Source organism: Lepidochelys kempii, chromosome 4, assembly GCF_965140265.1.
Source record: "Lepidochelys kempii isolate rLepKem1 chromosome 4, rLepKem1.hap2, whole genome shotgun sequence".
Taxonomy (NCBI): Eukaryota; Metazoa; Chordata; order Testudines; family Cheloniidae; genus Lepidochelys; species Lepidochelys kempii.
In genome coordinates, this window is record NC_133259.1 from 57,223,261 (window position 1) to 57,249,530 (window position 26,270).

General features: G+C 39.2%; 1 protein-coding gene across 3 annotated transcripts in view; it reads right to left on the reverse strand.

Moving 5' to 3' along the window:
• The window catches only part of LRBA (LPS responsive beige-like anchor protein), a 559,255-nt gene that overhangs the window by 431,517 nt on the left and 101,468 nt on the right, over positions 1-26,270 (reverse strand). For all 3 annotated transcript variants that reach the window (XM_073341330.1, XM_073341331.1, XM_073341329.1), the window contains exons 18-28: positions 24,974-25,066; positions 23,186-23,294; positions 22,546-22,627; positions 20,956-21,079; positions 20,455-20,647; positions 8,303-9,343; positions 7,112-7,287; positions 5,580-5,733; positions 5,008-5,188; positions 1,956-2,083; positions 325-432 (exon numbers count right to left, since the gene is read on the reverse strand). In XM_073341330.1, the coding sequence (XP_073197431.1) occupies positions 325-432; positions 1,956-2,083; positions 5,008-5,188; positions 5,580-5,733; positions 7,112-7,287; positions 8,303-9,343; positions 20,455-20,647; positions 20,956-21,079; positions 22,546-22,627; positions 23,186-23,294; positions 24,974-25,066 (2,389 nt within the window). The remainder of the gene's footprint in view (positions 1-324; positions 433-1,955; positions 2,084-5,007; positions 5,189-5,579; positions 5,734-7,111; positions 7,288-8,302; positions 9,344-20,454; positions 20,648-20,955; positions 21,080-22,545; positions 22,628-23,185; positions 23,295-24,973; positions 25,067-26,270) is intronic.

Here is a 26,270-nt window from a genome sequence, read left to right on the forward strand (position 1 = left end):
ACCTACACACTAATGAAAATGAACGCAACATTTATGAGGAAAGCAGAATTCCAGAGATTCAGGCTCCTAAAGATTTTAACAAGTTCATGCCCCACAGGGGCAGAGATTGTACCGCACATACATGTGAACATGCCCCTTCATCTGACCTCAAACCCTTGTTCTGTAACTCTCCCAGACAGGCCACAGAGTTTCATGAGTCATTTATGAACCCATTAGATAACAGAATATGTAGCAGCAGCCTAGCACGTAGCTGCAGCGCAGTATTCAGAAAAATACAAAGAAAGACTTAGCAACAAAACAACTATTAGGTTTTTCATAACTCACTATATCTCTGAACACTACTGCTCGAAGCCGGTTAATATCCATATCCTGCAGAAGTCTGTCAAGGTCTCGTATTGGAGAAATTCCACCAGTCACAATGTCAACTGGACTCTATTCAAGAGAAACCAATTCTGTAACTTGTTTATAAAAGTACCACCCCCGGAAACACTAACCGTAGGATATGTAGTGCTACAATACCAGTTTCATAGTTTTTATTTTAAAGAAACAAAATAAATGTAATAACAACATACAACTAAGGAAATGTAACCTAGATGGAGCTCCTATAAGATGGATGAAAACTGGTTGGAAAACCATTCCCAGAGAGTAGTTATCAGTGGTTCACAGTCACACTTCAAGGGCATAACAAGTAGGGCTCTGCAGGGATCAGTTCTGGGTCTGTTCAATATCTTCATCAATGATTTAGGTAATGGTGTAGACAGTATACTTATAAAGTTTGTGGACAATACCAAGCTGGGAGGGGTTGCAAGTGCTTTGGAGGATACGATTAAAATTCAAAATGATCTGGACAAACTGGAGAAATGGTCTGAAGTAAACAGGATGAAATTCAATAAGAACAAATGCAAAGTACTCCTTTTAGGAAGGAACAATCAGTTGTACACATACAAAATGGGAAATGACTGCCTAGGAAGGAGTACTGCGGAAAGGAATCTGGGGATCATAGTGGACCACAAGCTAAATATGAGTCAACAGTATAACACTGTTGCAAAAAAAGAGAACATCATTCTGGGATATATAAGCAGGAGTGTTGTAAGCAAGACACAAGAAGTAATTCTTCTGCTCTACTCTGAGCTGATTAGGCCTCAACTCGAGTATTGTGTCCAGTTTTGGGCACCACATTTAGGAAAGATGTGGACAAATTGGAGAAAGTCCAGAGAAGAGCAACCAAAATGATTAAAGATCTAGAAAATATGACCTATGAGGGAAGATTGAAAAAACTGGGTTTGTTTAGTCTGGAAAAGAGAAGACAGAGTGGACATGATAACAGTTTTTAAATACATAGAAGGTTGTTACAAGGAGGAGAGAGAAGAATTGTTCTTATTAACCTCTGAGGATAGGACAAGAAGCAGTGGGCTTAAATTGCAGCAAGGGAGATTTAGGTTGAACATTAGGAAAAATTTCCTAACAGTCCGGATGGTTAAGCACTGGAATAAATACCTAGGGAGGTTGTGGAATCTCCATCATTGGAGATTTTTAAGAGCAGGTTAGAAAAACACCTCTCAGGAATGGCCTAGATAATACTTAGTCCTTCCATGAATGCAGGGGTCTGGACTAGATGACCTCTTGAGGTCCCTTCCAGTCCTATAAACATGACTCTCCTGGAGACTATTCATCAACACACTTCAAACTGATGGTACATAGGGCACAGTGACCAATATAGATTTCATATTAAAAGAAATATGGATAGGGGAACCTGGGAAAGTAAGACAGATTCAGACTTTTTTCAACATTGGAAGATTCCAATGTTTACATATTTAAACAATTACTTTAAGATTTAATATTCACATTTATTTTCTGCTGCATGTTAATGGAACAAAAAACATAGGAACTTAGCCATTGGTACACATTAATTGCAGTATTAATGTTTGCCTTACTTAATGGTGTCATATACTTGCCTTTGCTGCAGACTTCCCTGTTCCTATAAGGCTCTGCATTGTTTTCTGACTCCTTACAGTTTCTCCAATAGGTTTCATTTGTGCATGCTGCTGGCACTCCAAACAATTTCTTACTGCCACTGCACACACTTAAAGGAAAGGATATGTTATGTGTTATAATGGGAAGTAATTTTTTCTCATTGGTGCATCACTGCAAGGAATACAACATGCTTGCGTTTATATTAAAAATTAAAAGATTAAATAAACAAATAAGAGAAAAAGATTTACTTTTTAAGTTGCCCAAAAACAATGCTCAAGAGATACTTAAATCAGAGTAATAATCAGAGTAATTAAATAGTTATTAGAATTCATATTTCACATATAAATACTTATACATCCAAAAGGATTTGTTAGCATTGCTGAGTCCTCACATTCTGATTTTCTCTTTGAAACATTTTCATTTGTACAACTGGATACACAAATGAGCTAAATTTTTTTTGTATACTGACACTGAAGAAAAATAAAAATGATACATTAGTGTGACATACAAAAAGGACATATACTAATATTTACTACTTTGTTGCTCAATTGCTCTCAGACTAAGCCTATTCCTCCTCTAGTTTTTTTTAAAACTCATTTTTTTGTTTTATCTTCTCACTATTTTCAAATAAGGAAGTACACAGATCTAATAATTTACTTTTCTGTTTGCCCTGTTGCACTTGTCCCATGATTTAATTGTTTGGAAAAGGAGAAGCTGACGGTCATGAACCACAGCATGGACACTCAGGCCTAGTAGTCAGAGAAGTGGCCGTCATCATGCTTAGCAGTTGGAGCAGGGCAGGAGTCAGGAACCAGGAACCTGCAGTAAAGCCAAGGGTCACAGCCGGAGTCAGGAAAAGGAGGAAGGCTGGAGCAGGACAGGAACAAGGCAGGCAAGAAGGCAGGCACAGGAGTGATCGTTGCTGAGGGCATGAACCTTGAGCAGCCACTGACCCAGTACTGCTGCTGGGCTTAAGATCAGGTCTGGTGATGCCTCTCAGACAATCAGGGCACTTGGCTGATCAGGATATTCAGTTGTAGGCAGTGGTGAGCTGGAGCCGGTTCGCACCGGTTCACTAGAACCGGTTGTTAAATTTAGAAGCCCTTTCAGAACCGGTTGTTCCGCGAGGGACACGGCAGCTCCCCACCCCACCCCCAACTCACCTCCGCTCCACCTCCGTCTCCTCCCCTGAACGCGCCGCACCTCCCCGCTCTGCTTCTCCGCCCCCCCAAGGCTTCCCGCAAATCAGCTGTTCGCGCGGGAAGCCGGGATGGGCTGAGAAGCAAGCGGCAGCTTCCTGCTCAGGCCCAGGGAGGCGGAGGTGAGCTGCGGGGGGGAGGAGGGCCGCCCGCTGCGCAGCAGGTAACCGGGGGCGGGGGGGGGGGGGGGGAAGAGGGGAACCACTCCCTGCCCCAGCCCACCTCCGCCATCCTCGGCCTGAGCTGGAAGCCGCGGCCTGCTTCTCAGCCCTCCTCGGCTTCCCGCCGAACAGCTGATTCGCAGGAAGCTGGTGCGGGGACGCGGAGAAGCAGAGCGGGGCGGTGCATTCAGGGGAGGAGGCGGAGACAGAGCAGAGGTGAGCTGGGGCCAGGTGCGGGCGGGGAGCTGCTGGTCGGTGCTCTGCACCCACCAATTTCCCCCAATTTTTGCCCTAAGGCGCCACTTTTGATGTGATCAGTGGGGGGAGCAGCCGCTCGCCCTGCTCCCTGCTAGCTATGCTCCCCCACCCCTAGGAGCCAGAGAGACCTGCCAGATGCTTCCTGGGAGCTGCCCCAGGAAAGCACCACCGGGACTCCCCACCTCGCCCCTCGCCTCTGGCTCTTAGGGGTGGGGTGGCCACCCACTACGGTGGCCCACGAGACCCTCCTGCCCGGTTCCGGGGCCAGACAGGGGAGGGGGATGGATGGGGCAGGAGTCCCGGGGCAGCGGGGGTGGGCAACCACCCCTTTGTGGGGTGAGGAGGGAACCCGTTGTTAAGATTTTGGCAGCTCATCACTGGCTGTAGGTCATCTAGCTGGTCCCAGGCTCAGTGGCAGGCCCTGATTCCTGACACTCTGACTTTAGATTTAGAGCTACATTTCAGTCATACAAAGGATACCTTATAATTCCAGAAACCCCTTCTAATATACAATTGGCATTGATGTATTTTTTTCTGAAGCAATTTTGTCAACTGGACCCAGATATTCCTTGTTTGCTGCCATTTCTAGACCATTTGCCCCTTTCCCGGATATCTTCTGAGTGATTCCACCACAGACTCTTTCTGCTCAATTCAACTCTATACAAATACTGTATAATTTGAGCCCTGAATATCTGTGGATATTCGCTTTATATCCAGGGACCATGATTGTGGATCACAGAACGGATGCAGATGCAAATTTCGTATCTGCACAGGGCTCTATGTATAATACTGGATGCACTGGGGCTAGTATGCAATGATGCATTTGAATTACACTCATTTTAAATTTGCATTTCTAGTTGTTATCTCCGTCTACACCATCTCCCGAATTATTTTTACAAAAATTTAAACCCTCCTTAAAGCTTCCTTCCCCTCAGACACTTATCTAAAGATGAATTTTCATCATATATGCTAAAGATGACATTTTCCTGAAACCTGGTATTTTTAAACCCAATTATTTGGGATGTATTTTCAACCCACAGACGTCTTTATAGACAAAATGAAAATATGCACCGAATATGGATTTCAGCTCACTGTGCCTACCAATACTTAACCACATTCATAGCCATTTTAATACTTAAATACAGAATAAAAAAGGCTTGTATGTATTATTTGAGTAGGAAAGAGAAGTCTATTATGGGGCAAACTGCAAGTAAATAAACACAACATATGAAAAAAGTCACTGAAAGGTTAGACAACTTCAGATTTAGTAGCCAAAAAGTCAGACACTTGGTTAAGTGAAGTATGATAAACATCTAAAACTATTCTCCTTAAATATACAAAAACAAAGTTAAATGGTAGTTAACATTATTTTGAAGAAATCCATTTTCCTTCATTAAGCACTTTTAATTGCTTACCCAGTCGAAGGCATTGTCTCAGAATTCCTCCAGATGACATATTTTTCTCAGACTCAATTTCAGTGAAGCCAAGAGAGCTTGCAAAAATTAACACATCCACAAGGCTGATTAATCTCTGAAGAAATGTTACCGAAGCTTCTATTGAAAGTCCTTGAGTTGGCTCTATATTCTCTAATTCATGCTATGGGAGGGAAAAGTTGAAAACATGTATTCCTATAGAAAAGATCATTCTTATAACTAAAAATTCCATGAAGAAAACAGGTCTGTAAAAAGTCCATTATTGCTCATTGGCAAAATAATTAGTCATACTTCAAGCTGAAGAATTTAACTGGAAGAATGCAGACAGAATAACCACATCATATTCCAGGCTGCACTGGGGCCCCAAGCCCTCTAGATGGCTCTTCCCCCTCTTCAGGCAATGACAGCAGGAGCCTAAATTCCTTCTAAGGGAACAGCCCATATAAATCCATGCACTCCCAGGAGGACAGATATTCCTATTAATGTACTATATGAAGAAAGGCCCACCCACTCCCACAAGTAATCACTTTTGCAATAAAAAATGAATTTCTTACTGTAGCAGATGTAGCAGCAGAAAGCAATGGCAATATACCACCACAAGCCATGATCATGTTGTCCATAACTTGAGAGATGAGGTGAATTGTGTTGTGTACAAAGATGACATTGTCACTGCTGTTCACAAAGTCCATCACAGTCTTTGTAGAATGGCTGCCCCAAAAAATAAGATGCCGAGAGGGTGGGGGTAAAGCATCCAGAATAGAAGTCTATTTTATTGTGTTTTTACCAAGTTTATTAAGTTCCTTCAAATGCAAATAAACTGACATCAACCAGAGAGAGCTGTGATGCAGCCAAAAACATCATGTAAGCATCCTCACAAGGCTCAATCAACAGTACTTAAATCTTGACCTCAAACTACCCTTCCTTTACACTCCTAATCCTCTTCACAGCATACCCTAGTAACTGGGTCCAAGTGTGTTGTGAATAGTCCTATGGATAATTATTCATTATAGACTAGTCTGTGATCATCTGGTACAGCAAAAAGCACTGTATAAATCAATAAAATAAAGTTTCTCTGGGGATATTAACTAGATTTGAACTCAAGACTTTGGAACAACAGAGTTAATATTAACCAAGTCCTCCACATTACAATTTTAAAGCAAAGAAATTAATACAATACCACAAAAACCTAATTACGGTTAAAACACAGAAAACAGATTTTCAACGCAATCCTAAATTATCCACAGTATCTTGAGTAAACCTGGTGCTGTACTAAATACATACTTTAGTCATGTCTTAAAACTTCAGTTCTAAAGGCAAACAAAAGTTTCATCTCCATCTCAAGATAAATTTTATGCACCTGTAAATTGTTGTGTTTTTTTTTAAATAGTTCATCTGTATCTTCTTATCGGGCTAGCATAGCTACGTGGTAGTCAGAATCAAATTTTACCCTCACTATCTCACACTGATAAAAAATAGCACTATAAACACACCAAAATACCAGTGGCACTACTAGCCCCAATTTTTCCTTCATTGCTACAACTGGTTGATATTTTGCAGATTTTGGTTACAATATTTTTTTTTAAATACATGTAGAACAACATAATTTCTTCAGCTCCATAGAAACATATTGAAGTACAGAGCAGCACCTGTTTGCTTATGTCAAAGCACTGACATTTAATTTTAGGGGAAGTTTCTTTAAAGAAATGATATATTCCTGGCCTACACATTGTGAATGCTCTTTAGAAGATGCACATTGTGAGATGCCTATTCAGAGAGTGGGACCATGGTTCCATTGAAGTCAATAGCAAAATCCCCATTGACTTGAACAGGGCCAACATTTAATCCAAAATGTATATGTAACCCTTCAACCAATACACACATCTTCAAACATTCCTGAAGACTGGTAATCAATAATTCTGAGAAGACCCTGATATAGACCCCCAAATAACTAATTCATACTTTAATAATAGGTTTGAAAATCCAAATATAAACAATTTAACCAGTGATATTAGATTTCAGTAACACCTTAGATTTCTGTTACAGTGCAATGCTAGCAAATATGATTTCCTACAAAGCACAGATTTACCTTCTCCACATCTGTATATCCGTTTCTATTGAAAAAAGTAAATCTGTGAGCAAACGTTGATGCATCTGGGACCACTTAAATTCAGGAATACGAAACATAGTTGATCTGGAATCTCTTCTCTGCCCATCAGATGCAGTAGCCAAGTCCTGTCCTGATGAATCTTCCTGCCTTGATATCTGTTTGCATAAAATATAGGCAGGTTCCAAAATAACAAAAATTCAATTTCATCAGTGTTTACTGAAAAAAGTTTCACTTTGGATTTAGTAAGTCAGTAAGCTTAGACATTATATAAACTCACAAATGCACATAAATTTAAAAATTAAACTAATACAATTGCAGGGCCACTACTGATGGATTATACCAAAGCTACAAACTACAATACAACTGCACCACCATCTCTGCCAGTCTAGACAAAAATAAGCAGCAACTAGACCTTACCACATGGGGAGCACATGTTGCTGCTGACAGTGATCTCCCTCCTTTGAGGAAGAATGTTGTAGGATGAAGGGCATCGACTGGCAGGTGTCTCTGCAGGAGGGAAGTACTCAGCTACATCAATGTTTAACCATGATCTGTATCACTGAACTGGAAGCAGAAGTCTGAAGGAGCATTGCAGTAAGGGCAAAAACATAAGCCCAATTCGGAGTTAAAATTTACTAAACACTTCCTTATGTTGATACTTTTAGTGATAATGAATGAGTTCTCAACTGATGTCCATTAGTAGCAGTTAGCTAAAAAAATGGCTTCTACAACTTTCATTAGAGTCTGAAAAGAATTCACACAAGCTCTTTTCTGACTGATGGATTGTAACTACAAGAGACCTCTGAGGATTAAGAGAGATAGAAGGGCTTAAGGAGATGGAGGAAATAAGAGGGAAGTTCAGTGAAAAAATAGAGGGAATTCAAGGTGAAAGCTCAGAATCCACAATGCTACTTTTTATTCTTCGATTTAGAGACTACACATGACACAAATTGGTTAAAGTTTTAGCTATTTGACTCCTGGGGGTCAGCAAAGTGCTTCTTCAGGAGCCTACAAAAATCCTATGAACTGTACAAAATTTCACTAATTTCTCAAACTGTATTGTTGGAAAAGAGTTATGTTTTTCTTATAAATATCAAACTAATCAGTCTGACACTTTTTTTTTTTTAGGTACAATTTTAATTTGGCATAAGGAAGGTATATAAAAGTTACCTCAGGTAGGGGTCTAAGAGGCTGAGTTGCTTCCAGGCTTGTGCTGGGTTTTAGTTCCAGTCTCTGGGTGTCTGATGCAACACTGGAAACATCAAGCTTGGCAATTTTTTTCTCTGAGGTCACAGAAGCTTCTGAAGTATGTGTGTTTGCATCTCCTCCAATTGCTTTGGTTTCACTGCCATCAGGTTTTAATTCCTCTAACTTCTCATTCACTTCTGAATTTAGTTGACTTGTCTCCTCTTGGACTTCAGAGGTCACTGTTTCTGACAAGGAAGCCAATTCTTCTCTTGTCTTGTTCAAGATTTCAGCACTTTTGGATTCTAAAGGTATTGTCTCAGGTTCCTTCTCAACAGTTTCTTCGTTCATTGCTGCTGTTATTTGGCTTTCATTTTCAGGTGAGCTATTCTCTTCACTGGGTTTTAGTACCAACTCTTCTGAAGGTAAAGGCAGATTGCTTTCCTCTTTTAAATCAACAAAGTCATCATCTTCCACCTCTGGTGTAAATTCCTCCAGAATTTCTGGGCTTTCAGGTGTCTCCCCTTCTAAAACAGTTTGTACAGTTAGAGAAGCCCCATCAGTAGCTGCTGTTTCTTCCACAAGTTCTTTAGCTTTACTCAGAGAATCTGCAGTTGCTTCAGCAATTCCAGAAGTGATTTCTGAATCCCCCGGTTTTACTGCTTCTGTCTGTGGAGGAAATTCTAAGCAAGGTGCTCTCTTTAAGTCAGGTGATCTCTGACCATTTTCTCCCTCAGATTTCTTCCCTTCATTAGATGGTGAATGACTTTGTAGCTCACATTCAGATGAGGCTTTTATCTCATTTTTTTGAGCACTGTGCTCCACGGTATCAGCCCCAACATATGCAGAAACAGCAGCTTCTTTCACCTCCACATGCTGTTGCCTCCTTGCGATTTCAGCTTCTCTGCTAACTCCTGAGATAGTTCTAACAGGGGTGGAAGGAACTGTTCCACTTCCTTCACCTCCTTTCCTTTGGTAATCGCGGTACATTTGGGAAAGGCTCTCTTTATGCATTTCAAACGTTACCTAAAAAACAAAGGATTATCAAGAACATTAGAACTCAAAATTAGAAGACTGATTCTTCTACAAAGTAGATTCAGAGTCAACTGAACAATAGTAAAACAATAGTAGTATCCAAACTGCAAAGCTGAAATTCAACCTTAATTGTGGTACCACTACCACTCCACCATAATGTACAAGTTAAAAAAGAAGCTCTTGAAGGACTCTTGAATAATTATTTAAAAATTTTGATTTCTAGTACATGTTGTTTAACATCCTCCTTAGTTACTAATGGACTAGAAAACGTACTTCATCGTCCTTATAGGATACGATTACATCATCTTACTTCTTTGCAAATACAGACCAGAAATATTTACTGAACACTTTTTTTTTCTCCAGCATTAACAATTTTACAATCTCCATCTAGTAATGGACCTATACCGTTGTTCGAATTTCTTTTGTTCCTAATATACTTAAACTCTTTCTTATTGTCTCTCTCTTATGGATTTTTTACCTCATGTCTTTAGCCTCCCCATCAATTTTCAACACATTAATATCAAATTTCCATTACCAATTCCTATTTTAAGAGTTTAATTCTGCTGTAAAACTTCATTTCAGATTAAAACTTGTATGCAGTGCCCCCCCCAGGAAAAATCCACAACTTTTAAAAAAATAAAGAAAATAATCCTAAAATGAAAGAACATCTAAAAAATTCATGACAGTAATTTAAGATGTTCTTTCATACCTCAGACTCCAAAATGGTACACAGATATTGTGGGAGGTTGTGTCTTGAGTAAATAATTTGTAATACAAAATCTGCTCCTTAAGTTTAAAGAAAGACTTTTTAGACGAAAGTGAGTGAGGGTGGGGGACAGTGAGCGACGGAGGGAGGGGGACTGAAGTAAGTGGAGGGGTGGGGCCTTCAAAGGGGGCAGGGCAGGGCCTTGTGGAAGGGGGCAGAGCAAGAGTGTTTGGATTTGTGCGATTAGACAGTTGGCAACCCTATTAATTCATGTGTTCTGTATTGAAGTCAAGTGTTAACTTGTATGTGTTTGATGCACATCAGTTACAAAATGAGTAAGAATAAGCTTAAATACATTTCTTCACCTATCTAAGATTGTTGAGAAATAGGGACAATACAAACTGAGCTGTTTGACTTACAGAAGCACTGCACAGCAGCTGCAGGTTATTCGTTACCTCATTAAGGGTATTTTAAATATATGCTCTATAGTAAAAACAATGCAGTACAGTTTTGCAGTTGTGGTTTTCTTATCCAAAACTGCAAAGAAATGATGGTTTTGGAAGCCAATATAAAGTGATTTGCTAAAGTATTTTGGAAATTAAACTAATGAAATTTCTTTCCAGATTTCTATTGTGTGCTGCAAAAAGTGGGGGAAGAAAGGTCAATACAGACAATTCCCATCTTTAAATGCTGGCCATGTAATCCTATGGGAAAATAAATCCAGACATAATATGGTGACATACACAGACCCAAGACACAGAAAAATGCAAGGCGAGTGATACTGTTAAAGCAAGCTAGAAAGCATACACATACAGTAACAGGGAGGGTAAAGGAGGCTTTTTAAAAATAAATGGATACAATTTAAGCAGCCTTGTTTCTATCACAAAAATCTCAAATCAAGATTACATTTTTAAAATACATTTGCAAATTAAAGTAGGAAAACCACAAATTTAAGCAAGCTCACTACAATGTTGGACTTTACAAAGCAGCATTTCTAATTAAGGGTTTTCTTTGTATATAAAAAAATATAAAATGCTGCTTTGCAAAGACCAACATTGCAGCAAGCCTACCTAAATTTGTGTTTTTGCTCATTTAATTTGCAAATTAGCTTAATTAACATGGACTCTACATTTGAACAATCCTGTTAAATGTGGAAGGCAAGAACAACTTTTTTCTAAACAAATATTCCAGGACACTGAATTTATGAAACGCTTCTCACAAAGCAGATTGTGAGTGTTGTAAAACATAACATTTAAAAGCTAGGGTTAGCATTAATGAAGGCAACAATTAACAAAATGTACACTCAAATAGAAGCCACCAGATTATTTTTTAAATATGAATAGCACAGAGCTAACAACTTTAAGATATAAATACTAGCTCATGTAAACTTGTAACAATATGAAAGCTAAATGCCAGCTGAAAAACTTAAATTCACCTATCTTCAGTCATTTTTTTATTTTCCTTAAAGCATCTGCACTGTAAAGCTGATCATTCACAATTAATTATCAGAAATTGTTCTAAATTAGCGAGCTAAAAGGCCAGTCATTAATCTTCACAATCATTTGATGGTTAATCCATAGTCATTTGGAAAGCACATCTACACACTACTAGTTAAGACACTTGTGAGCTAATAACTACAACATTCTCCTCTGCCATTAATTTTAACTTAATTTGACATTCAACATTTACTAATTGCCAGACAAGAAGAGTAGCATGCAGCATACAAAAAGGTTAAGAAGACTAACATTTGTATTAAAACTAACATGTAAACGAGGCACTTTAGGTGTGTGTTAAGATTTAGTCTAGGTTCCCCGCCCCCACACACACAATATATACATTTTTGTGGAGTGGAGGGAGGTGGCATGGGTAACTGCTTGACCGGTCAACCAGCCAGTAACAGTACTGTTGTCTGTAGCAAGGCTTATTGTAAACTAGCTCCTATGCTGCTAACCCCATCAACGAACTGTTCATAATTCCAATATATGTTACTATTTTTACTCTGAAAGCTTTATTGACCCGTTTTTCCTCCCTCCTAGGAGCAATGTTAACAGCTGAGGCCTGGAAACTCTCCACTCCATGCAAGGAACAACTTTGACTGGAGGCACCAATACATGCCAATACCAATCTCACTTCATGAATCAGTCAGAGAAAAGGGACAGAGGTATTATATACATTAATACCTCCACACAATCTTCCTCAAAAGAACACATTTTGCCATATCCCCAGCAAGCTTCTCACAGAGGGGAAAAAACTATATTCTAAACTAATTTTCTCTTATGTTTACAATCAAAATGCAAATGAATTATAGGACAAAGTTATTCTGAATGGCAAATATCAGTCACAATTGACTAATAGAAGTCTTCATTTAAATGGAAGTTAAATTTGTATGTTGGCTATTCTCGTGATTTGGGGAATGTATCTACGTACAACTTACAAATTCTGTTTTGGATTTGGAACTCTATGTTTAAACCCTTATGATGATCTTCACTGTTCTTTTGTCTCATACTGCTTGTGCTACGCAGATGGAGTGGTGCCTGAGAGCCTGTCTCTGAACAGGATGGTCATTAAAAATTATCACCACGAGAACACATCTTGCCAAAACAGAACAAAATGTCTACATCCTTGGTGAAACCAGTTTCTCCTCCAGCTTTTCTCCAGCTTTTCTCCAAACAGCTAGGTTTTAAATGAGTGTAAAGGAGGAAACAAACAGAAGTGACAAAGCAGGGTTTTAAAAACAAAGAGGAAGAGGCTTGGTCTACACTGAGAAATTACATTGGCATTATGATGTTGGTCAGGGGTACAAAAAACACCTCACATACCTAACCAACATATAGACAAGGCTGACAAAACTCCAAGTGAAGACACAGCTATGTCAATGTAGCTAATGTCATTTGGGGAGGTGGTGAAAAACTGCTCTCAGTTATAGGCTGCATCTACAGTGGAGGCCTTTACCAACATAGCTATATCAGTATAGTCTCCAAAGAGAAGCTTCCTGAGAAGCTGAAGGGAAATAGAGGGCCTTAAAAGGGTCAGTTTTCCAGAGTGAGTAGAAACCTTTCTGACTGCTGGACCAGCCAGAGCAGAAAGGCACTGACTGCCTGGGCAGAGAGAGAGATGCTATGATTCTGGAGTATCAGACGGGTAGCCGTGTTAGTCTGTATCCACAAAAACAACGAGGAGTCCGGTGGCACCTTAAAGACTAACAGATTTATTTGGGCATAAGCTTTCATCGGTAAAAACCCCCACTTCTTCAGATGCATGGAGTGAAAATTACAGATGCAGGCATAAATATACTGACACATGAAGAGACTGGAGTTACCTTACAAGTGGAGAACCAATCCTGACAGGAGAAAAAGCCCTGAGCTGGAGAAATACAGGTCAGCAGAGGGGCCCTCCCTGCCCTTTTCAGTCTAACTTTCTACATCCAAAAATCTTTTCCTGCGACTTTGACCATGACATCCCTTTTCCCCAAATGCAGTGGTCAGAGTATATCCAATAAGGCACAGAGTTCCCCACCCACCATGGATGCTACTTGTCAAAGGGCTCTCCCGAGTGGTTTGTACTCCTGCTTCCCACTCCCTCCTGCTGAGGTTAGAGCTCCCATCACACTTAGAAGTCGGTAGTAAGCAGGCCCCTCTATCCACACCCAGGAATAGCAGGGGACTCACCTGGGAAAGAGGGGGAAGGCGCCAGAAGCCATACTTTTTGAACATACATTACTTTCAGGGAGGCCCCATATTTTAATCCCAATGTAATTTGTATTCCACACAAATCTGGCAACCCCTTAATTTTTTTGGTTGAAAATTATTTACATCAGAAGAATCATGAAACTGAAGTTTTAAAAAGAGATTTAAACTCAATTAATTAATCCCACATTTTAAGTTTAATGCATGAATAATTAGTCTTCCCTCCTCATGTTTGGCCTTTGTCACACATTGTGGCCCATTTGTGGGCCCTGGCAGATTGAGAGGTATGCCAGGGGGGCTGGGTAGATAGCAGCGGTTCTCGCTCATGAAGCAGTCTGCAGAATTGAAGAGCTGAAGAACCATTTATCTAACAGATATTAATAGTATGAAAATATCAGATAATTCTTATACACCTTTCTAAGGAAAGTTGAAGTATCTTACGTTTATGGAATCTTTACAGACTCATTCCCCTACTCCAATATTCAGCCTAAACATTCTGCTTTTTAATTTCATACCATTTTTCCTACTTAGCCTCACATCACTTAGCCTTAGCATTACCCTAAAAAAATCCTCATCCTCCATTTTACACAATTCCAATGTTTGTAAACAGCTATCATGAATCACTGAGTCCTTGCTGAGGAGTTAAGCAGCATTTTACATCAAGATATTGTACAAGCTAACTATTCCTCAGCACGTCTCTGTCAGGTAGCTAAATATTATTCTCATTTTAGAGATGGGAAAACATTAAGCAACTCGTATTTTAAGCAATTAGCCAAAGACCTCAGAGTAACTCGGGGGAATACTGGAATTCGAATTTAGGAGATCCTGACATCCAGCCCCCTGCTCATTCCACTAGACGATGCTTCCTCCCTTACATATTAAGCTTTTTTAATCTTCCTATATAAATCTATTACTCCAATGACCTAATCATTTTTTCTGATCTGTCTCTCCAGTTTTTCTATACCTGCCATGCCAGCTACATAATTCAGCTTAATTCTAGGCACATCGAATTCACTATGTGGTACAATCAGTTTTTTCTCTTCTTGAAGGGGATTATCCCTTTTTTAGGGCACAAAAAGAGGAAATATAAAAATGATGTATTCAGCATCTTATCTATTCCCATTAAAATATCAGTTTATTATTTGAGTAGAGAATAATCACTTAGAAATTAAAAAAAAACAAAACAGTATTTTAAAACTCATGTTTATTTTTATTAGGATTATCAAATCCCCTTTTATTCAGATTAGTAAACAATATTCTGAAACATTTCCACATACAGATTAAAACTGATACAACTTCAGTCTGCAAATGGAAGTATTTTTGAACACTTATTGATTCATAACATTAATGCAAAATTCATTAATTTTATTAAAATATTCCAAGATGTTTCCTTATCCAAATGATTTTACCTTTAATTTGGTTACTTAGTAACATGACAACTTTTTTTAATTAAAAGATATTTCAAAGGACCTGAAATATTTAAATGTTCACACTTTTCAATGTTTTAAAACATTCAAGTAGATGGTGAATTATATTGTATAAACCATTATTTTCTTTAAATCTTGGGGAAATTGAAAGGTCAAGAAGGCAACTTGTCCACCATTCTTTACTTGTTTCCTATTATTAACCATGAAGCCATTGGTCCTTTTTGCAAAGTAACAGATCTAGACAGATTTAAGTTTAGGATATAGTTAACATATCTATTATTCTAGAAAAAATACTTTAACAAAATTGGGTTTTGATCTAAATTTTTCCTGAATATTTTCATTAAACTGTAAGACTCAGTTTAAACCATAATTTTTGGTAAATCATGTTCAGCTTTGAAGAAATAGCACAAAGATATAATATGAAAATCAAGGCAGTGCATGAGCAAGACATAGAAATTCAGCTTTAAAAAGGTTACCCACACCTTTTAAATTCTGGAAGCAAAGAAACCAATGTAGTGCAATTATGCTAGAAAAACCATTGCTGCTTATAAAGCATAGTGCAGCTGTTGGAAGAGAGGTTTACAGTGACAAACAGCTTCCCTGCTACAAAGGTGGCAGGAAATCTATCAAACTGGACAATAAAATTGCAATTGAGTTTCTTTGGCTTTTTATAGCAGCTGCATGTATCTTGATGTGTAGCTCTGCAAAACCTATCCAATTCTGCAACACTAGTCCGTTATACACTAGTTCTTTATCAAAGAATGGTGTTATAATTTGGGGCGGGGGGGGTGCAAAGAGCTGTAAAAGGGAAAAATAAGCATTCCCTACAGTTAGAGATTAAATGAAAACAACTGGTTATTTCCTCAACAATATTAAGAAAAAAATATTTCGGTCTCTATGATTGCTGGTTCCATAGTACTTTGAAAGCATGCTAGAAATCAAACAACTCAGTGATGCACTTAGCATCTAGCAATATACCAACTGAATTATTTCTACACAGTATTATAAAGTCATACAATGTAAAGAGTCTTGGTAATTTACGACTTTTTAAAATCAGTATATACTAGAGTATTCAAAATGTAAGTTAATTAGGAAAAAAACAATTGTAAGAATTCATAACCAATTGAATATTAATATCAATACTTAAGGCACACACCCCATACACACACATCATCATCTCTATCCTTATATCACTAGTTGCTGTGTAAAATGTAACCATTACCTTTACCAAAAATTAATTTAATCTGAAAATACACCGAATAAGGTTTTAACAGTCCTATTTATTTTAAAAAAATCTTAATTCTTTCAGCATGAGACTATGAAGACAACTTTTTAGGCCCAGTATTCAACAGACTGAACTATTCCAGATCTTGTTTAACTACTTCAAACCCAGAACACATTCTGCAACCCACCCCACTTATTCACCTGCTCATCTCTCTTCTCCCCCACCACTGACCTCCCCTGCAATGCAAAAACAAAACCCCGGGGGAACAGATGTTGGGCTTTGGAAAAGTGAAGCTAGAAATCTATTCCACAGCTGAGGACCCCTCAATAGGAATTTTCTGGCTGCAAGCCTGCTTCATGTTGGAACCTGGGCAACAGGAGGGTAGGATGGAGGCTCAAGCACCTCAGATCCCATTTGGTATGGTATCCCACGGGACCAGTCCTAGTCAACATATTCATAAATGATCTGGAAAAAGGGGTAAACAGGAAGGTTTCAAAATTTGCAGATGATACAAAACTACTCAAGATAGTTAAGTCCCAAGCAGACTGGAAAGACTACAAAAGGATCTCACAAAACTGGGTGACTGGACAACAAAATGGTACATGAAATTCAATGTTGATATATGCAAAGTAACGCACATTGGAAAAGATAATCCCAACTACACCTCTACCCCGATACAACGCAGTCCTTGGGAGCCAAAAAATCTTACCGCGTTATATGTGAAACAGCGTTATACCGAACTTGCTATGGAGGGCTGGGTAGGGAAGGCTGTGCCTCCCAAAACAGCCTGGCCCTGCCCCCTATCTGACCCCCGATCCACCCAACTCCCCCTACTCCCTGTCCCCTGACTGCCCCCCGAGACCCTCTGACATTTATCCAACCCCTGGCCCCGGCCTGGTCCCCTTAACATGCCGCTCAGAGCGGCATGTTGCTGCCGCCATAGGCGCCAACTCCATGGGTGCTCTGGGGCTGTAGAACCCATGGAAAAAAATTGGTGGGTGCAGAGCACAAACTGGCAGCTGCCCATCCCACTGCCCCAGCTCACCTCTGCTCCGCCTCTTGCCCCGAGTGTGCTGCCGCTCCGCTTCTCCCCCCTCCCTCCAAGGCTTGCCGCGAATCAGCTGTTTGGCACAGCAATCCTGGGAGGGAGGGAGAAGCAGAACAGCAGCATGCTCGGGGGAGGAGGCGGAGCAGAAGTGAGCTGGGGCGGGAGCGGTTCCTCTGCGTCTCCGTCCCCCCCGGTTACTTGGTGTGGCTCTCCCCATGCCCCCCCTCTTCCAGCAGCTCACCTCTGCTCTGCCTCCTCCCCTGAGCATGCCACTGTTCCGCTTCTCCTCCCTCCCTCCCAAGCCTGGGAGGGACGGGGGAGGAGGGGAAATGCTTTACTGCATTATATCAGGGTGGAGGTATATACATATAAAATTATGGGGTCTGAATTAGCTGTTACCACTCAAGAAAGAGATCTTGGAGTCATTGTGGATAGTGCTCTGAAGACATCCACTCATTGTGCAGCGACAGTCAAAAAAGTGAACAGAATGTTGGGAATCATTAAGAAAGGGATAGATAATAAAACAGAAAATATCATATTGCCTCTGTATAAATCCATGGTACATTCACATCTTGAATACTGCCTGCAGATGTGGTCGCCCCATCTCTAAAAAGATATATTGGAATTGGAAAAGGTTCAGAAAAAGGCGACAAACATGATTAGGGGTAGGGAATGGCTGCCATAAGAGGAGAGATTAATAAAACTGGGACTTTTCAGCTTGGAAAAGAGACTACTAAGGCAGATATAAGAGAGGTCTATAAAATCATGATTGTTGTGTAGAAAGTAAATAAGGAAGTGTTAATTACTCCTTCTCATAACACAAGAACTAGGGGTCACCAAATGAAATTAATAGGCAGCAGGTTTAAAACAAACAAAAGGAAGTATTTTTTCACACAAGGCACAGTCAACCTATGGACTCCTTGCCAGAGGATGTTGTGAAGGCCAAGATTATAACAGGGTTCAAAAAAGAACTAGATAAGTTCATGGAGGATAGGTCCATCAATGGCTATTAGACAGGATGGACAGGGATGGTGTCCCTATCCTCTGTTTGCCAGAAATTGGGAATGGGCAACAGGGGAGGGATTACCTGTTCTGTTCATTCTCGCAGGGGCACTGGCATTGGCCATTGTCAGAAGACAGGATACTGGACTAGATGAACCTTTGGTCTGACGCAGTAGGACCATTCTTATGTTCTTAAAAAAGCCCTTTCAGATAATTAGAACCAAATCCATTTTAAGAATTTGCATCATCAAGATCTTGTTTTCAGAGATTGTATAACTTATCCAGAATTTGTTTTTAAATATTTAGCCCCTACCAGGTCTCCTACAAACATTTGTGTTTTCTTTACATATTCTGGAATAGCTGGGTTAGCCATTTTAAGTTAGATACGAAATAATATATAATTAGTGACCACAAATCCATTTCAGTGTTTGAATTTTAACACTGTATTTTATGTTTAACTTTACCAACCATTAGTTCTCATTGCAGACTGCTGCCTTCTTTCTCCACGCACATCTCACAAACAAAAACTTCAAAACAACCGTAAGTTAATAAATTAATTTTTACAGGTATTGTTTAGAAACCAGGGGCATACTCCTCTAGTGTGCCGAAGCTGCATGGGCAAACTTCAGGCAAAGGGGTGGCTTTATGCCACATTTCTGCTTACCCCAATCCTGAGAGCAGCCAATGGCTGGTTCAATTCCCAGAAATTTAAAACAGCCTCAGAGCTGCTTAAAAGTATGCTAACTTTTAACAAAACTTCAGTGGCCTTTACACTGGTCACAGTTTGTAGCCCACTCCACCTAAACACTGCTATACTGATGGGAACGCTTCAGGTTTGATATAGAGCTGGCATAGCAAAGGATTAATGCACCACTATGTCACTGGAGCCACATTTTGGCATGGATTAAGATCTGGCCCCAGATCCTTTGCACCTATAATGTCATGAAATGCTCACTGACTAAACATTTGCAAGCATTTTTAGTATATGGACTTTTATTCTTCTCCCTCACACATAACCACCACACAATAGATTATTGAGCTGTTTATTGGATCAAAAATCAGTGATATACAAGATAAACCAGTAGTGCTGTTGTGGTCTAAATAGATTGACAATATCTGGGAGGAAGTTAACCCATGTAAGGACAGTAATGTGGGATTAAGACGCGCAGTTTTGTATGCACTCTATAAGTGGGTAAGAGACACACTTTTAAAAGTATGTAATTTACAATTTACCTGTCTGAAAACCCAGAACACAAATTCCACAGATTTTTATGTTAGACTTTTTTCTTTTCTTGGTGCAGGGACAGAGAAATGAAGTGGCTGCTTCTTCTAGTTCTGTATCTCAATTTGAAAAAAAAAGTTACTAATAAAATGTGTTTTACAGTGTTGTTCAGGTTGTAACAAGCCAACAAAAGCCATGAAAGAAGGAAGGCTGGCACCTGTATTCGTTCAGTGGGATTCTCCTTCAGCCTCCTTACCTTCCTGTCTCCCTTCATGGCTTAACAGATGGAACGTCAGCCTCTACTCTGATTTCCTTAATTTTGTGGGTTTGTTTCACTGCCTTTTGATGTTACTAAAAGGTATTTTTAGTCTATGCATAGATAAGGTGCGCCACCTTGTGTTTTAAAAACTTCATGCTGTTATTAATGCACAGAAATCCAGCACTAAAACACCACTGAAACTCTGATTAACCTGCCCTAGGAAATGTTTAAATGCCACTTTTACTACAAGTGAACACCATTCATGCCATGAGCAATAGAAAGAATTTTGTGATTAAAGTATTCTGACAACGAAAAGTCATTCAGTTTTCAAATGTGACAAGCCATACACTGAACTTGAAGTATATGCTATTATAGACCATTCAAGCTACTGAATTTCTACTTATTCAAATGGCTTATTTCTACTAGAAGACTTTTTATTTGACCCAGTACTTAAAGGCTCCAAATTTCATTAGAGGGGAAAAAAAAGTTATTGCAATTTCCAGAATATTTTTCCGGGAAACACTCACCTTTGAATGTGTGATTGACAGTGTATCCACCCAAACTCGCCAGCCACCCCACTCATATTTCACTGCATGATAAAGCAAGATTCTAAAAATGGCATACACCATTTCAGTTATCTTCTGCTCTTCAGAGTTCTTGGGGTTGAAATAGCAAAGAGAAAGCATCCACTCCTGCCACACTGAGCACTGCAACAAGCTCCTGCAAAACACATACTCCTGCTGCTAAATCATATCTCAAAATGCACAAGCATATTAAAACATACAAAGATCATTAACTTTGAGACCACACATAGCAGGTGATGAATTTAGCATATGTAAAAACACTACTGCATGCAACTTCTCTAGCATTACATGTATAAGCCTAATAGAATACAGCATTTGTTAAATAACGTGGCCTAGACATGGTTGCCTAATGAGACTATTTTAGTTTAGTCCTAAGAGAGAACAGATTTGTAAGACATTGTTATTTACATATGGTCTTTGTATGCACACAATGAGCCCTCTTACCTCCTATTTTCTCTGCTGTTATTAAACAGTTTAATCATGTCTGAGAGAAAAGCTCGACGAACCTCCAGAGTTTCTGAGCACTGGGGAGAGTTACGTAGTAGAGTCGCGATTACTTTCAATACCTCTGCAAAACAGTTCACAAGTAAATTTTAAAAACTAGAAATAAAGCACATCAAATATTGGAGCTTATTAGACTACATTCACTAACAGGAAACATTTTGGTAAGATAGTCACTTTATGAAAAACTAACTTGTAAAAATATATTTGTTTACACAAAGAAAGAAAAGCATCTCCAGCAGTGTCAAAGATGCATCTGAGTAAAGAAGAATTATATTGCTTGTTTCTTCCAAAGACTTCCATGACTATTCCCCTTCAGTGGGATTTTCAAACAGGGACACACCCAGAAATTTTTCACATGGTACACACAGCTTTATTTTAGCCACTCACATTTGGCCCAGCTGTCCCTCCATCATAATTGCAGGGGTGGACAGGCCAAATTTCAGTGAGTAGCATTGCAACCCAACATATGGGGTTGTGTGCCACTCAGTTTGGGGGCCCTCTCAAACAAACAGGGCCCTGGAGCAAACTGCCCCTTTGCCCCTGCCAATGATATGCACCGGGCATACGGTTGCCTGCGCCACTGATTACAAGTGCATTCAGTGTTGGCCTAGTTCACTGTGGGAGTGGAGTTAGGCCACTATGTAAAATGTTGGAATTAATGATGATCAGGGTTTAATAATCTAATGCCTACTATGTCACAAATGACTGGTTTAAAAGGAAATATCGGTATTTACTGACCATCTTTAAGAAATATGTTCTCTGGGAGACTAGGAACTAGGGTGACCAGATAGCAAATATGAAAAATCAGGACAGGAGTTGGGGGATAATAGGAGCCAATATAAAAAAAAAGCCCCAAATATCGGGACATCTGGTCACCCTACTAGGAACATACCAGCTGATGAATCATGTTATGAACAAACATGAAAGCCAGGTGTCCTCTAAGTTTCTCTCTTTGAATATCAATTATACTGAATCTATAGAATCTTAAGGGTTTTGAACAGAAATTTGTCCTGAAATCTAAAGTCTCAAATCAGGATTTTTTCTCTATAAAGAAAGTTACCCTAAACAATATAGTAAGCAGATACATTTCTTCCACTCCAAATCTGGAGTTTCTGCATTGACCGTAATTTAAGATGAATGTTACTTCCATATTTCATGTAATTTAGTCTGACATCACTAAATAATGCAATCAGAATTGCACTGAAACCTGAAAATGTATTAAATCAAAATACTCTGTGCATAACAGTCTTGAAAAAACATCTCATACTATCACCACCACATAACAAAAAGGGTCAGTACTAAATTACGTATACATTTAGACACACAAAAGGTCTTTCAAAAAGCTGGAGACAGGCATGTTTCCCAATTAACTCCAACTAAACATGCATTATCTCCTCTCTTGCATGAATGACTCTGTAAAACTAACAGACCACAATTCAGACTGCTGGACATAATTAATAAGCTGTTTTCTTAAATGACAAACATTTTTTGTTTAACAGTGATATAATTTAAAAGATATGTAATGCTTACGAGGATTTTGTATCTTCACTGTTGAATCTGGATCAGGATGCTGTTTATGTATTACTAGAGTGCAAATTTGTTCAATAAGAATCTGGGGGAAGGAGGAAGAAACACAGTGTAAAAACAGCTATTCAATGTTCACTAAAAAAGCTTGCCAGAGAATGGCTAATCCCCTTGTTTATCATAAGGTTTTCTACAGTGCTCATCATCATATCATCTTCGTGCTAAAATTGTACAGAAGTTTCCTTGTCATACGTTTTAGTAATTGAATCAATCTTATTTTTAACACCATTTTTTGCATTTTCTGAGACACACATTTGGTATTTTAATTATAGTGGAAGAGTTCCCCTAAATTTAATCCAAGTTACAACAACCTTAAGCCATGATCTCAAGTGGAATGAAGCTCTCGGTATAAAAGTATCTACTTCAATCATTTAATTCAACAGTTATTTTAAAATGATTCACAATGAGCTACTTCTATATCTAAATTAAGCAGAACTTCCAAAGCAGTAAGCTTCAGAAAACTTTACTGCATCCCTAGCTACATTTCTAGCGTCATCTGGAAAATATCAGCACAAACATGCAAGCAATTTTATAACATCTTCTAAGTAATTAGGAGGATTGGATTCTAACTACAGTCTATTACTACCTCGAACAGGACATTGTACGTGGTCATGGTGATTAAGCCTGTATGAAGCATCAGCCTTTCAGCCAGCAAAGAGAATAATCCATGTCCAAGCATGACTTCAGCTTTTCTCCTACAATAACACAGGAAGGCAGATAAAGTAAATTAGGGCATCTCTAACTAGTTAGGTATGTGTACACCAGAGCAGTGCTAAATTGGTGAAAGTGTTTCAGCATTTTAGTTTGTAGCCTCTCGGTTCTGGGGAAGTTGGGACACAGGAACCCTTATCTGCCAAAGGTAACAAGCAAGCCACCCACTGGGATCTGCTGAAAGTGTGACTACTGGATGGTTCACTCTCTGAGCCTCTGGGTATGTCTACACTGCAATCAGAGCTGTGGCTGCAGCACATGTAGACCTATCCAAGCTAGCTAGCTTGAACAACTATCGCACGGAAACCACAGCAGCACACGGCAGCCACTCAAATACATGCCCATAGTCCTGGGTATCCAGCCTGTGCTGTCGTGCTCTCACTATTACTGGTATTTAAACTAGCTAGACCAAAGCTAGTGCAGGTACGTCTACACATGCTGCAGTCACACCTCTGACTGCAATGTTGACATAGCCTGTGACAGGGGCCACTCACATATTGTGTGCCAACATCCTACCACCAGCCACCCAAAAAGCTGGACCCAGACCTTGAGGGACCCTTGATAATGATATAGGGAAGACCACAACCATCCCCATTCAGCTCACAAAGGTTACTTGATCATGAGCATTAGCTGGCAATCTGTTAACTACAGTTGCAGCAAATTCCACTGTTTAAATAAATTGGTGGAAACTAGTGTTGTACTTTCTGCTGCAATTGGACAACTATATAACTTCCAAGATCAACAATAAATGCTAAGGGCCAGTATTTCAAGACAAAAATTGAAAGACCTATGTAAAGTTCATTCTCCTTGCCACTTTTTATGGTGGAAGTCCTAATTACAGACATTACAGACAGATGTCTGTAAGTTAACAGAGACCAGGTGGCTATGTATTTGTGTTCTGGGTGGCTGGGGCATAAGAAAAGGGGAGCAGCAAAAATAAGTTTTGATGGATTAATTTTAAAGATAAACTAGAGTTACCAACCCCAGACTCAGTTTAGGTGGCTTAAGAAGCCCTTACTTTATTCATCTTCACTATAAAATTGGCAAGAACAAAGTGAATATTTACAGAAATGTTTCTGCTGTATGCCCAACAACAGATCCTGAATACCTATGTGTTTTGGATCTGAGCTCTGGCAACATCAACTCATTAAGGAAGTATTTTACCATGGTTAAGTTTCAAATCACATAACTGGTCAGAGGTACTTTGTTAGGCATGTAGCAAAAGTGCTGGATTGCAAATACTCACCTTAATGTTTTTGCCAATTTTAAAATAACGATAAAATAAGACACTTTTAAGATACCTTAAATTGAGTCCAGAGTTGGTAATATTTGTTGCTAATCTCACTATTCTAATTATTAGTATATATTTAGTTGGAACTATGCAAGCAGGTTGTGCTAAAAACATAAACCTATAAACGGACATGTCACAAATCACTAGGTAAGCTTGATGGGAGAGCCTGTTATGATGCTATGACACAACTGTGACTAATTCCACTAGATAGGAAATGGATTACGAAAAAACAAACTGAATGACACTGAAGAAAACAGTAGTTACTATGGGCTGAAGCGTGTATTCTGGTTGCATGCCAACAGAACACTTTAAATATGTATAACAACATATACAGAAACAGTATCTTTTCTTCAGATTTAAACCAGTACTTACTTAGGTGCTAGATGTTTTAAGAAGTAGCCCATCACTTTTAGAGCTTGTACCCTGATCCCTTCACTTTTTGATGCTAGAAGTTTGTAGACAACCCTAAATGAAAACAAACAGAACACCAAGATTGTCTGAAATAGCAACTAAGAGAGAGTTTCCACACTCAAAAATTAACTGCAGCAGACAAGTTTGTACCTTGGTTCAAATTAAAGTGACAGATATTGATAAGCTTTCCAAATATGGTGACATTTTCCTAAATTATATAGTACTTTGTACTAAAATTTTTAAGTTATATTTGGGAATTTTGAAATCCAAATTCTGTTAGAGTCCCTAAAAGTATCAATTGATATGAAAACAGTATCTCTGAAAAGGTCATTGTAATTTCAGTACTCAAATCTGTCTTTAGCTGATATCTCACTCAGGTTACAGTACAGAAAAGCAAACAAATTATGTTTGTTGTACTGTCAAGACAGATGGCTAGAGACTAGCTGCAAAAAGCTTAAGTTTCATATATGGGTGGACATTTGCTAACAGCATTAGTATTTGACATTTGTATCCCTTGCTAGTCCTTTATGGCAGCTTTCAGAAGGATGGCAAAAAACAATGTCAGCTGGCATTCTTTTCATTACACTTACACCAGTTTCTGCACCTCAGATTTTTTGATAAAAAACAAAGTTAATGAAAGAACACATTAGAATCTTAGCAAAGCTGTCTTACATACAAAATTGCATATCCACGTATATTCCCCCTTCTTTCTGGAAGACAGAAGGTATTATTCCTCTGTCATTGATCTTTCTTCAGATCACACTGGAATTTACCATAAAGAAATTCCTATTAGCTCTGGAACATGCATTGTACCTTAGATAGGGTGACAATATTTCCCTATGTTGAATACAGGACACCTGGTAAAATTACTCATATCCAAGCGAGTTCAACAGCAATCAATCAGAACCTATGCAGTACGTACATTCAAATAACATCAAGTTGACAAGTTGACCAATCTTTAAAAAAGGGAAGGAGCAGGATCCTGGGAACTACAGGCCAGTCAGCCTCACCTCAGTCCCTGGAAAAATCATGGAGCAGGTCCTCAAAGAATCAATCCTGAAGCACTTACATGAGACGAAAGTGATCAGGAACAGTCAGCATGGATTCACCAAGGGAAGGTCATGCCTGACTAATCTAATCGCCTTCTATGATGAGATTACTGGTTTTGTGGATGAAGGGAAAGCAGTGGATGTATTGTTTCTTGACTTTAGCAGAGCTTTTGACACGGTCTCCCACAGTATTCTTGTCAGCAAGTTAA